Consider the following 13,625-nt stretch of genomic DNA (forward strand, 5'->3'; position numbering starts at 1 on the left):
CGAGTGAAGCTATATATTATGCAAAGCTATATAAATCCTTATTTAAGAAGTTTAAATTTCCTTCCAGATACTATGAGAAGACATTATCTAGTAAGGTTTGGCCTTATGGAATTAATATTCTAAGTAAATATGTCAACATGTGATTCTTACAGAAAAATAAAACAAGAGAAAAGGACTAGGGAGATCTGAAAGTGAGTATATTGTTACACATTGGAAGGTAGAGGGCCTCTCTTAATAGGTAACCACTAAATAGACCTGAACAAAGCTTAGGAAGGACTATTCCAGGGCACTAGAAAGCTTTCAATTAGGCACCTTACATGCTGTCATTACATTTTAAGGTCACCTTTTGCTACTTAATGTAAAATGGAATAGAGAGAAAGAAGCTCAAAAATTATATTTTGCACATGGCATTTTTTTATGTTTAAGATTTCCAGGTAGAAATTTCAAGGCAGTTAAATATAAAAAATACCAAACACTCAGAGAATATGAGATGAACATATGAACTGAGAACCAGCCTAGAGACAGACTTTAAACCCAAACAAATACAAGAAACCTTCAGTCCTAGAATGTAGAGAACTCGAAGGCCTCACAAGATTCTCTTCATTTAAGCTGAGGTAGAAAATAAGGAGCTGGCAAAGGGCTCTGGGAAAGTGGTAAGACACTGTTGAAGAGAGGGTTCCATGAAGGAAGGGATTGCATGGCTTCACCAAACAGCAAAGAGAATTGAGTAGCCTGTGGAATTTAATAACTGAAGTCCTTATGAACATGTTACAGTTTAGTCTGTAACAAGAATACCTAGAGTGCCTAGCTTCTACTATATGATTGTGGTTTAGTCCCACATGCAAGGTGAATCATGCTAGGATCTGGATAGTTGCCAGCCAACACTAAAAGATAAAAGAGCAGAGGAAAAAAACCTTTCTTCTGAGTTTACTAGTTGAAAGCTTAGAATACTGCCCTTGTTTCGTCTCATACCTTGGATGAGATTCCATATCTGGTCATGTTTACATTCTCCCCTCTATCTTCTCTGTGTCTTTCCAGTTAGTAGCAAGACTGCTCCTTTCTGTACACTGTTACATGAGATCTGGGTAGATAAAAGAAAAATTTAGCAAAAAGGACCAGCTATTGAATCCCCTACAAAGAGTAGGGGGTATAATTCTGCAAGGGCTTTTACCCTGAAGACCCCAAGGGTGAGTTGTGCTTGAAAGTCTACAGCATCACAAGAAGGTGGGAGGACAAGGATGGAGTTGGAGAATATCAGAAGCAGGAAAGGGAATTGCTTTTGCACTGGAACAAGCCAGATAAGGAATCCAGATAGAGCTAATATGAAAATAGGAATGTTAAAGGAAAGGAGTTTTGTGGTTAGCAATATAGTTACATCTTGTTAACTCAGTTATCTGAAAGGCTGTCTGAATCTTCTAGAATAGTTTGCCAAGAAATTTGCCAGTTAAAATTTTCACATTATTTCAGAGTTAATTTTTGCAAAACTTTGTAGTATATAGATGCATTGGAAGTACATGTCCATGAAAGTCACAATTGTATTTTCATATACTCAGTACTGAAATGTGTTTTTAGACACTTGAAAACTTTATCATTTAAACTTCACTCACCCAGCGTTGTTATAAATAAAGTATTCATCAAAGATGAACAAGTCTCCCACCTCACATGCGTTTGTTGTGATCAGGTGTCAGATCTCTTAACAAAGAGTTTTTTTTTCTCTTTTTCTTTGTTAGAACCTTGGCTTGAATTCAGTGCTTTACACTCTCACTCATCTTGCTTGCTCACAGCTGGCACTCTCACCACTTGAGCCATATCCTAAGCCACCTTTTTGCTGCTGGAATCTCATGGACTTTTTTTGTCCATGAGATTTTTGGTTCTCAATTTTCCTTATCTCATCCCAGCCTCTTGAGTAGGATAACAGACATGAGTCACTCATCTTAGGAACTCGAAGAAATTAAATAGGCTAAGAATATTCGGCACTGGCCCTGGCACTGGTGGCTCACACCTGTAATCACTAAGCTACTCAAGAGGCTGAGATCTAAGGATCGAGTTCAAAGCCAGACTAGGCAGGAAAACCTGTGAGATGTTTATCTTTAAAAAAAAAAAAAAAAAAAGCACCAAAAAGCAGAAATAGAACTGTGGCTCAAGCACTAGCCTTGAGCAAAAAAGCTTAGGCCCTGAGAACTAAAAATTAAACTCATTTAAGCATGATTGAATATTTGAGAGCAACTGTTTAAGATGTATGAGCTATAAGGTGCCTGTTTGCTCCATATAATCTAAAACAATTTATCAAGCTTTAGCTTTAAGCTTGGTAAATAACATCATTACAATAATTAGTTATTTGGAGTTTATTTCTCGTTCTTATAGTAATTTGAGGGTTGCCTTTGTGATAGGGGGCCAAGTGAACTGGAACCAAGTGTCCAGGGTTGACCTTGATGTTTACTTTCCGAGTTTCAGGTCTCTTATGAAAGAAGTAATAATTATTTCATCCTGAAAGAAATGTCATGAAGACTAAATACATTAAAACATTTAAGATACTGAACATAGTTAAGTGTTCAATAAATGTTGACTGTTACAGGTTGTGCTAGGGCTCAAAAGAGTATCAGATTATGAGCATTTCAAATTAGGAATGCCCAGTTAGTAAAGTCTGGTAGTAAAATTCTAAAACTGAATTGTATTCCCAAGCTTTAAGATAAGAGATATTTATCTCTATTGCTATTATGGAGCAAACATTAATTAATGCCTTAGAAACAGGCTCTTTTTGTACATGGTAACATGGATCTTATATTTATGCATTTTGCCTATGATTATTCCCAAATTTAATCCATGCTAAAAAGGTATTTATAATTATAATACGTTAGACTATAGTATGCCTTTTTCAACCAAGCATCTTTTAAAATGCTTTTAAAATGATCAGCATTTTAAAATCTTTTAAAACACTCATCAAGCATGTATTGTAATCTGAATTCTCCAAAAATGGAAATAAGCATAGAAATTATATTCACAAATAAATGTGGCATGTTACACTAGGATTTCCTATCATTTGTATAGTGAATTAAATTAGAAACATGAATTAAATTTAATATCTCAGCTAAAACCTAGTCTATAATTAGACCGAAATAAAATTAGACAAAAATAATTAGGGAAGCATAACAAATATATACTTGTTATGATTTAGTTTTTGTGTGTGTGTGTGTGTGTGTGTATATATATATATATATACATATATATATATATGACGTTTTTCAAATGTAATTTATATCATACATTGTTTTCTCTTTTTTCATGGTACTGGGGATTGAACTTGAATACAGTACAGGACATAGACTAAGCAAGCCCTCTGCCAGTAAGCTATATTCCCCTACCCCAATTGATATTATTTAATCACAAATAAATATTGTTTTGTATTAATAGTATGGTTAATCATTTTGACATATAGTTGTCTTTAAGCTTCAGAATATGTGAAAGGGGAATATAATTTGGTAGTATTTGCAAAGTTATAAAACTTTCATTTTTAAAAAGTTTATTTTTCAATTATTTTCTATTAGTAGATTAATAGAATATTCTAAATATTTTTTACATTGTTAATTTTTCCCCTTCAAGGTGCAATTTATCAAACAGAAGTGTCTTACAAGAATATAACATTTAGTAATTAGGAAACATTTTAACCTCATTTAACATCTGTATCAGATGTGACATGTATAATTTTTTTGTTAGAAAAATGTCTCTGTAACTTTCATGATTCTTCTGTATGGTGACTCTTTTATAGAGCATTTTAAGCAATTGATAAGCATTATTCAGTGGCATATGGTATGAGTCTGACATGCTTTGAAAAAGAGTACAGAGTTCTGATAATGAGGATTCTGTGAAAATGGAAAAACCAGCACAACAGATATGTTTGAGAAAGTATGGGTTTTTAGCATCTTGAAACAATATATCACACTCAAAGGGACAGAACTGGGCTGCACAATCTGTTAGCTCATTCTTGTCCAATCTGGTCTTCTCCTTTCTTTTGGAGCCAGCATTGTCATCAACTCCCTGAATTATATTCTGACTGGAATGTATTTCAGGCTCAGAGTAATGTATCTACTTAAATGGAATCCTATCTTTCTACAAAAGCTTTTTGGGTATAATAAATTTAAAATACAAAAAAATTCTATTAAGTTAAAGTAAATGGTTCAACAGTTTACATATGTGCCTCCTCCCTCACAACCACTACTTTGAAAAACATATATCTGTTTTTGTTTTATTTGTAGGATACTGAAATTTTTTTGTTTAACTATCAGGTGGTTAGACATATTTCAAAGGCTACTAATTGTAAAAACACATATATATTGCTACAAATATGAAACAGATATGAATTGTGCAGTTAAAACATCCTTATTTTGTTATTATGGTTATTCTTAATTCTACAGCAACTCTTTTTTAACAAGAATTAACCATATCTATTTCATGTACACTGGGACTTTTAATTAGAAACATACTGAATTGCATAAAAGAATATCATATTGGATCTTTATAACTTTATATAAATCATTAGATGTGATAATCTTTGTAAAATGATATTCACAATGTCAGGCACATAATGAATGCTCAAGAAATGGTATTTATTATTATGTTTTAAGCTTATATTACCTGAAAGTTTTCTGAAATGTCTTGCTTGTCTTATGATGTTTTGATCAAGATGAACTTATATTTATTATAAGTACAGCGATAAATATATATATGACTTAATACCAAAATTATATTTTTAAATTTATACAAGAAATATATATGACTTTAGTACAGTGATAAATATATATGACTTAATACCAAAATTATATTTTTAAATTTATACGGGCTGTTTTAGTAGTATTTTATGCTTAATGATTGAGTAATAACTATAAATTCTGCTTTTTATGTTTAGATTATACTGAATTCATCCATAGACCCGATGTAGTAAATGAAGTTGTTGTTTTGTGATTGTCCTCATGAGAATTTTAAGTCTTTCCCAGTTTGGATAGGCAAATTGTTCTTTTTAATGCATTGATTTATGTGTAACTTGGGGGTGGGGAGAGTGAGGAACAGCTAGTCCTCCCAGATGCAAAAGGCAGAATATTAGTACCTCACCAGACTTCCTGACACAGGATTTCCCCCCCCTCTGGTAAATGGTACATTACTTTTTAGGTGTGACTGACATGAGTACCATAAATTAACAGACTTATTTATTTTACTAATAAAGCTGGAAAAATACATGAAAATAGTTGTTAGAGCAAGAATAAGAACATCAATGTTTATTCTTACCTAGCAGTGTAATTTGTAGCTATTTAATTCATGAACTATTGAACAAAAAAAGTAAGGGTATCTAACATGGAGACTGTAATATGTTTATAGTTGTGTGCTTTTCTGAAAAATAACTATGAATAGGTGTCAGTGTCCATAAAACAAGTTTATATATAAGGTTAACGGTATCTATGACTCTAGAACATTAGAGAGGAATAAATGCTGTAAAATTATTGTTATTGTTGCTAATTTACAGATAAAGCAACTGAGGCTCAGATAGGTGTATGACTTGCTAAAGGTCACTAAATTCAGTAAGAAAGTGTAAACTGGAATAATCGTTCCTGGTGAAATTACAGCTGATTTTTTCACTATAGTTTGTGCATATTGAGTAAATTTTTTGCAACAAGATGAACAGAGACACTGAAACATTGTAGGAAATATTATACCTGTTTGTTGTTTTTATTCAGTAAGAAGATATTCTATTTACCTATATATTTCCTTCACATAAAAATAAAACAGAAAGCATATAAACTAGCTTATTTGAAATATATATTCTCCATAAATAAATATTCTTTTCATGTAACATAGCTTTCCTAATCTCTGTAAAGGGGCCTATATTTTTCTGTCCATATGTCACAAAAAGCAAAGCAAAACAATCAATTTGCATATAGTCTCAGTTTGAACAATTTAAAACTTATGTACATATATCTTTTTTCTTCTTTTTTTAATTTTTTTTTTTTTTTTTTTTTTGCCAGTCCTGGGGCTTGAACTCAAGGCCTGGCACTGTCCCTGAGCTTCCTTTGCTCAAGGCTAAGCGCTCTACCACTTAAGCCACAGCCCCACTTCTAGCCTTTTCTGTTTATGTTGTACTGACGAATTGAATCCAGGGCTTCATGCATGCTGGGCAAGCACTCTACCACTAAGCCACATTCTCAGCCCTGATGTACATACATGTTGTATTTGGATTTTTATTTGCAGATGGAGAACATCATTGGAACAGTAAGAGATTCCAACCTAAAGTTGACACTTGCTTTTGGCATAGGAATGCACCATGCTGGACTACATGAAAGGGATCGAAAAACAGTAGAGGAACTGTTTGTGAACTGTAAAGTTCAGGTATTGTTTTTTTGTTTTGTTTTGTTTTTTCACTCTCTCAAACACATTTAAAAGTAACTTAAAAGTTATATTCTACTTAAGCATATTATCTTTATTTTAGGTTCTGATTGCTACAAGCACATTAGCCTGGGGTGTAAATTTTCCAGCTCATTTAGTAATTATAAAGGGAACTGAATATTATGATGGAAAAACAAGACGCTATGTGGATTTTCCCATTACAGGTAATTTTTTCTTAATCGACAGAGATACAATATGCTCCTAGATAACCATAACAATTTAAATTTAATTTTCAGAATCAAATTTTCATAATTGATTCCATTTAAACATGTGATAAGCAAATTATAACTTTTTATTTCTAATGTACATATTTTATAATATACTTAACTGTTTTCCTAATAATGAAAAATATAACCATAGTTTTAAATTCACAAATAATTTAAAGTACTTATTAGTAACTATTGAAATCAATAAAATTAGATTTGTATTCATTTTACTAGAAATGATACTTTCCTGGGGCTTCCAGAACCAATGCATGAGGAGTCTAATGAGATATTTTCCATTGAAATAAAAACATTTTCCTTGGATTCCAAGGCGAACAATATACTCAATGTATATTTCTACTCAGTAAATACATTCAAAAGCCAAATAACGCTTAAATCAGTAATTATCTTGGAATGTACAGTGTATAAAAGAGGGAACTTTTTCAAATGCCCTATTACCAGTAGGAAAAAGAGTCAAATAACTTCATTGTGTATTTTTTGTATATCCTCTTGCTTAATTAAAATAGCAATATCTATTAAATAGCATTTTTAGTCATTTAATGGAAGAAGACTTTCATCTTTCTTTTACAAATAACAGGAGATACCCTTTGGGCACTCTGTTTTGCATTATGGTGATTTGCTTACCAAATATAAATGTTTAGAATAAATTGCATTAATTTAGAGAACTTGATAGTAGCCATCAGAGATAGCATACGTTCTCTTAAAACATCCGCTTTCCTTGTTATTTTGACATTATTAGAAGCACGCCATATATGGTTTTACCTTGTGTTGTGTGTGACACTGCAGAATAGTTGTTCTGTCTTTCCCAGACGTACTGCAGATGATGGGACGGGCTGGGAGGCCTCAGTTTGATGACCAAGGCAAAGCAGTAATTCTGGTTCATGATATAAAAAAGGACTTCTACAAGAAATTTCTTTATGAACCTTTCCCAGTAGAATCAAGGTAATTTTTATTTTAGACTACTTTAAATGGATTAATATCATAGCAGGTGGGTGTTTTTCTCATTGTATTTTAATCAGTACAATTAATTGGTAGTGTAACAGATTTTGTTGATGTGGAACAATATAATTATCATTGTAAGATAACATAAAATTATAATTTTGATTTAAAAAAAAACTTTACAAAAGAGCATTTTAGTATAGTGTCTGTACCCACTACAGCATTGGGTCTGGTATCAAATGACCTAGATTGAAATTTGAGTTCTGCTACTTGTTTGCTTCATAATGAGTGAGTTACTTGACTCCTCAGAACCTTAGTAAACCTTTGTATAAATGGAAATTATAGCAGTATCTGATCTCTCACAGTGTACCTATTTTTGTGTTTGTTCTATTGTTGTTTGAGGGATAGATGATTAGTTTTGTCTGGCATAATTTCTTTTTTGTTTTTTGTTTTTGGGGGGGGGAGTTGAAATAGGATCTTGCCATGCTGTCCACGGCCTCAAACTCACAAACCTCCTTCCTCAGCGACCTTAATACTAGGATAACAATTATAAACTATCATGCCTAAATCATAGTGTATTTGTAATGATCAGATCAATATTGCTTTGAACAGTATCTGTCAACTAGTAAACATTCTGTAAAGTCTTAGTTTGATGAATATGCTTTAGTCTAGTTAATAAATGTCCACAAAAAGAGGACATATAATTAGTAATTCATATTTCCAGCTTATTTTGTAAGTTTTCCATACTTGCTGTAGATCCAATAACTTCCAATTCTGTTGCAAAGTTTTCCCTATTTTCTCAGTTGAAAATTACCTTCATTCTTTATTTGGCTTTTTGTCACTTGTAATATATTACATTGTTATGTAATGTGCCTTTACAGTTTCTAACTACATTGGGGACAGACATGCCTTTTATTAATACTATAAATTGTTATCTTCAGTTAACCACCAAAAAGCCTGACGTAGAGCTGTAGCTCAAGTGGTAGGCACTACCCTTGAGCAAAAACCCTCAGGGACAGTGCCCAGGCCCTGAGTTCAAGCTCCAGGACCAGTACAAAATGGGGGTTAAAAAAAAAAAAAAAAGGATAACAGCAAGAAATAATTACAATAATTATATGTTAGAGATTAATCAATCTTTTCATTAAAAAGATTCTATCTATAATTTAGCTATCCAAGGAGCTGAGATCTTAGGATCATAACCAGTCTAGGCAAGAAAGTCAATGAGACTCTCATCTCTAATAAACCACAATAGAGTTGTGGCTCAAATGGTAGAGTACTAGACTTGTACAAAAGAAGCCCTGAATTTAAACCCCAGTACTGGCACACACACAAAAAAGAAGAAGATTATATCAGTAATGAAAAGGTACCATAAATATTAAAAGCATTATGAGACATTGTACTTTATGTAGTGTGCTAGATTTCAAGCTACAGGAATAAACTGAGGAAAATAAATAGAAGCCAGAATATCTCTGAGCAAAATAAGGAGTAGAAACGCATTTTTGAGGCACTGGCAATAATAATCTTGTATTAATTCACATTGTAAGAATTTGTTTAATATGTATACTTTATGTGACTAATTCATCTTACAATGTATATTTAAGTTGTATAATTTATATGATTTTAGTACAAACAGCTATTTTTAACTTTGTACCATAATATGACCACTATTTTTTTCTACTATAGACATAAATACTCTATATAATATTTATTCATTTCTCTGTTACTGTGCATCTATAGTTTTCATGGTTTTTCCTCTTAAGTATAATGTTACGGTGAGCCATTTTGCTGTTCTAGTGTAACATGTAAACGTTACTTTAGCAGTCATAATGAAAAGTGAAATTGCTGGGTCACAGTGGCTGTTCAAGTAAATATTGTTATTTGCTGTCCAAATTGAGTATCCATTTTTGAGCATAACATAGCATTTTTTGTAGCAACTAATTTTATTCTTTTCTCATATCAACTTTGCTTCTTTCTCTATCCTGTCATCTCTTTTTTGTAATCTCTCCTTTAATCTTCCTCAGTACACATTTCATACCTTAGTAGTTTATAAGTATAAACTATCTCTTCCATGGCCTCCTTTTATTCATGTCCCTAGGCACTCATCTTTTGAAAATTACAAGCTCCATTCCTTTAAGTTTATGCTTTTTTTTCCTAATAATTCATTTCCCCCAAATCAATGAATCAGTAGATATGATTAATAGCAATGACATCTTTTTGAAAACTTATCAAATGATGCATATTGGTACTGTCTCTCAACAATTTATTAACTAAATTCTCATGTTATTATATTATATTTTGTGATAGTGTAGCTCAGAATGGTCTACTTTTTGTACTTTTTTAATTGTTAAAATGCTGTACAGAGGGGTTAGAGTTACATGAGCAAAGTAATTAGTACATTTCCTATTGAGTATTGTTGCCTCCTCTTTTGTTTTCCCCTTAGCCCCCCCACACTATCCCCACCTCCTCCCCACCCCCTCCCACCCCTTCCCCCCCTCCCTGCCGAAGTTGTAAAGTTCATTTTCAACATAGTGTTTTTTGTACATCTCATTGTTACAATGGGTCAACCTATATCCTTATTTAAGCATTTTTTCCCTTTTTTCCCTGAATTTGAGAAGTGTATATACAAGATCTTGTAGATTGGTCTACTTTTTTTTTTTTTTTTTTTTTTGTCGGTCATGGGGCTTGAACTCTGGGCCTGGGAGCTGTCCCTGCGCTCTTCAGCTCAAGGCGAGCACTCTACTGCTTGAGCCACAGCACCACTTCTGGTTTTCTAGTGGTTAATTGGAGATAAGAGCCTCATCTCCCTGGGCTGGCTTTGAACCATTATCCTCAGATCTCAGCCTCCTCAGTAGCTAGGATTACAGGTATGAGCCACCAGTGCCCAGCTTATTCATACTTTTTAAAAAAGAAAACAAGAACATAAAGATATATGTTATGAATACAGGGTCTTGAAATCATGATACTGATTCATTTTATAGATTCATGATGAAAGGACACTAAGACAAATTCCTTACTAAAGATATGTTTTAAATTATTTGCAAATTACATGTTATATGAAATATGCTTTTATATATCTTAAAACATAGAATCTGAGTCTTGACATATAAGCTAAGTTTGTTTTGTTTAACATCTCTGTATGTTTCTAATGTCTTATTCATCTGTAGCTTGCTAGGAGTGCTTTCTGATCACTTAAATGCAGAGATTGCTGGTGGTACAATAACATCTAAGCAGGATGCAATGGATTATATCACATGGACTTACTTTTTTCGACGTCTTATCATGAACCCTAGGTAAGTAAGAGTTGTTTTGTTTTGTTTTGTTTTTGAAGGGCAGTTTTTTATCTTGATATTTTCATTGCAAGAATATGTGTTTGAAACTTCAAACTCATATTTTTAAGTCAATACTTTAGACATTTGTAGGTATATAAATTTGTCAGATAAGCAGATAATGTTTCTGATAGGATCACAGTGTATCAGAGATTAATTATATGCATTTGCTACTTACATTAATTGCCTTCAAATATCCTCAGGAGTTGCTGTGTATTTGGGAGACAAGACCTGAAGTCATTAAAAAGTGTGTAAACTAGATGGTAGTGACTGACAGAGGTACAGTTAGTAGGCAGAAAATGGTGAGGTTGGTTGAATTGTTGGAGAAAAAGTAAAGGCATTTTATAAGGGTTAACAAGAACCCTGCAAGATAAAATGAAATTGAGGTGTGCTGAATTATCTTTCACTCTTAGCAGTAGTCAATGCTAAACAGAACTACCTCAAATTCTATGAGAGTGAAAACTTCAAAGAAAAGATGACACTTTATTCAAATCTTGAGTAAAAAACTGAAGTAGAAAAGATAGAATTAAAGCAAAAATATACTGGGGCTGGGAAGTTGGCTCAGTGGTAGAGCACTTGCCTTGCATGCCTGAGGCCCTGGGTTCGATTCCTCAGCACCACATAAGCAAAAAGAAAAAAGCCAGAAGTGGCGCTGTGGCTCAAGTGGTATAGCGCTAGCCTTGAGCTGAAGAGCTGAGGGACAGCGCCCAGGCCCAGAGTTCAGGCCCCACAACGGGACCCAAAAAAAAAAACAAAAATATACTCCATGAGCTAAAATCCTCAGTGTTTAAGAGTCGTATTGAGAGAATACATTTATTCTAACCCAACCTTGTTGTTATTAAGAAAATGGAAGTGGGATACCTAAGCAACTTTCCCTGTATCCCGTAACTATTTTGTGATAAAGTCAGGATTTGGAATCACTGTCCTAATTCTAATTTCAACACTACCCTTTATTAACTGGGTGAGCTGGAGTCACCTCCTCTGTGAACTTTATTTTTTTTATATGCAGGGAAACAGCCTACCTAACTTACTGGCTCTTATCGGTAGTCAAATAAATAAATTAAAACCCTTCTAGTTCTATATTAATTATAAAGAGCACTATCCCATATTCCTTCCCAGTTACTTTGCTGCACTCTCCCATCCAGTTAGAGACTAAGCACCTCACTATTTCAGTCAGCTTATCTGATTCACACACAGGAAGAGGCAAGTTAGTATCTCCTTAAAAGAAACAAGAAGCCAGGCACTGGTAGCTTATACCTGTAATCCTAGCTACTCAGGAGGCTGAGATCTGAGGAACACGGTTCAAAGCCAGCCCAGACAGGAAAGTCCGCGAAACTCTTATTTCCAATAAACCACTCAGAAAACTGGAAGTGGTGCTGTGGCTCAAGTGGTAGAGCACTCACCTTGAGCTGAAGAGCTGAGGGATACAGAGCTCAAGTCACATGACCATCAAAGAAAGAAAGAAAAAAGGAAGGAAGTAAAGAAAGAAAGAAAGAAAGAAAGAAAAAGGAAGCAAAGAAGGAACTAAAAAACAAAAACAAACTTTTTTAATAACTCTGGAGTTGGAACTCAGGGACTCACACTTTCTAGGCAGTCTCTACCACTTCAGCTACACTTCCAGTCCTTTTTGTATAGTTATGGTTGTTCTTCATGCCTGAGCCTCTGGACTGTGCTCCTCCAATTTGTACCTCCTCATCTTGCTAGGATGATAGACATACACCACTATGACTAGCCATTAGTCAAAATGCTTGAGCTGTTCTTGAACTGCAATCTCTTGATCTCCACCTTGTAAGTTGCTAGGACTACAGGCCTGAGCCACCACACATAACTAAAAAATGTTTTAGTTTTGTTTTTTTTTAATCTTTTGACTTCATGTTGAAAGAATTTGAGACGAAAAAGAAAACTGTAAAAATAGTACAAAGAAATGCAACCTTCCTCCCCCAAACTTCCCCAAATCCATTCACATTGCATCATTATCAGTATAGTATGGTTATCAAGCCATCTTAACTGTCAGAAAATTGGCATTTATTCAATGTTATTGATTAACCTAGAGGCTTCATTCATCTTTGTAGTCCATTGTGGTAGCATCCTGCATTGCATTTAGTATTTCATTCATTCCAGTCTGTAACATTTCCTCAGTCTTTCTTTGACTCTTAGAAGATACTGGCCACTTACCTTACACAATATCTTTTAATTTGGTTTTGCAATAATACTGCAGAAGAAAGAGTATGTGCTTGTCAATGCATACTATATATAACATGCTCTTCTCTGGTGTTCCCATTATATAATTAAAGTGTTGCCCTAACTGAGAGACACTGAAACATTGTTTATTACAGCCTTCCACATGAATTCATTTCAAACTTTCTACATCTAAAACTAAATTAATCATAAAGCTATCAAAATCTCCCTCTGGTCTAATCTTCATACCTCTACATTTATTTACGTCACACTCCAAATTTGCTTTTTAATTTTCTCTCTTTCTATACCATACATGTGCAACTGATTAACCTGGCTTCTCCAGTCTAGACTAATTTATAAACTGTCAAGTGTATTGATCAGACATTCAATGATTTATATAGAAAATAGAAACTAGATATGGTTTAGTTTTCTTTAAGCTCACATAAGTAGGAAACTGCCAAGTGTTTGCATTTTAATGTCTTATCCTTGAGAGTAAGATGAGCCAAGAGCACAGTTGGAAAACCAA

The 13,625-nt window shown here is 33.5% G+C and overlaps 1 protein-coding gene across 2 annotated transcripts in view; it reads left to right on the top strand.

Moving 5' to 3' along the window:
* The window catches only part of Ascc3 (activating signal cointegrator 1 complex subunit 3), a 234,598-nt gene that overhangs the window by 152,561 nt on the left and 68,412 nt on the right, over nt 1-13,625 (top strand). For both annotated transcript variants that reach the window (XM_042679521.1, XM_042679520.1), the window contains exons 31-34: nt 6,238-6,375; nt 6,476-6,596; nt 7,466-7,598; nt 10,760-10,885. In XM_042679521.1, the coding sequence (XP_042535455.1) occupies nt 6,238-6,375; nt 6,476-6,596; nt 7,466-7,598; nt 10,760-10,885 (518 nt within the window). The remainder of the gene's footprint in view (nt 1-6,237; nt 6,376-6,475; nt 6,597-7,465; nt 7,599-10,759; nt 10,886-13,625) is intronic.

This window comes from Dipodomys spectabilis, unplaced genomic scaffold (assembly GCF_019054845.1).
Source record: "Dipodomys spectabilis isolate Male_0828 unplaced genomic scaffold, ASM1905484v1 ptg000053l, whole genome shotgun sequence".
NCBI classification, from domain to species: domain Eukaryota; kingdom Metazoa; phylum Chordata; class Mammalia; order Rodentia; family Heteromyidae; genus Dipodomys; species Dipodomys spectabilis.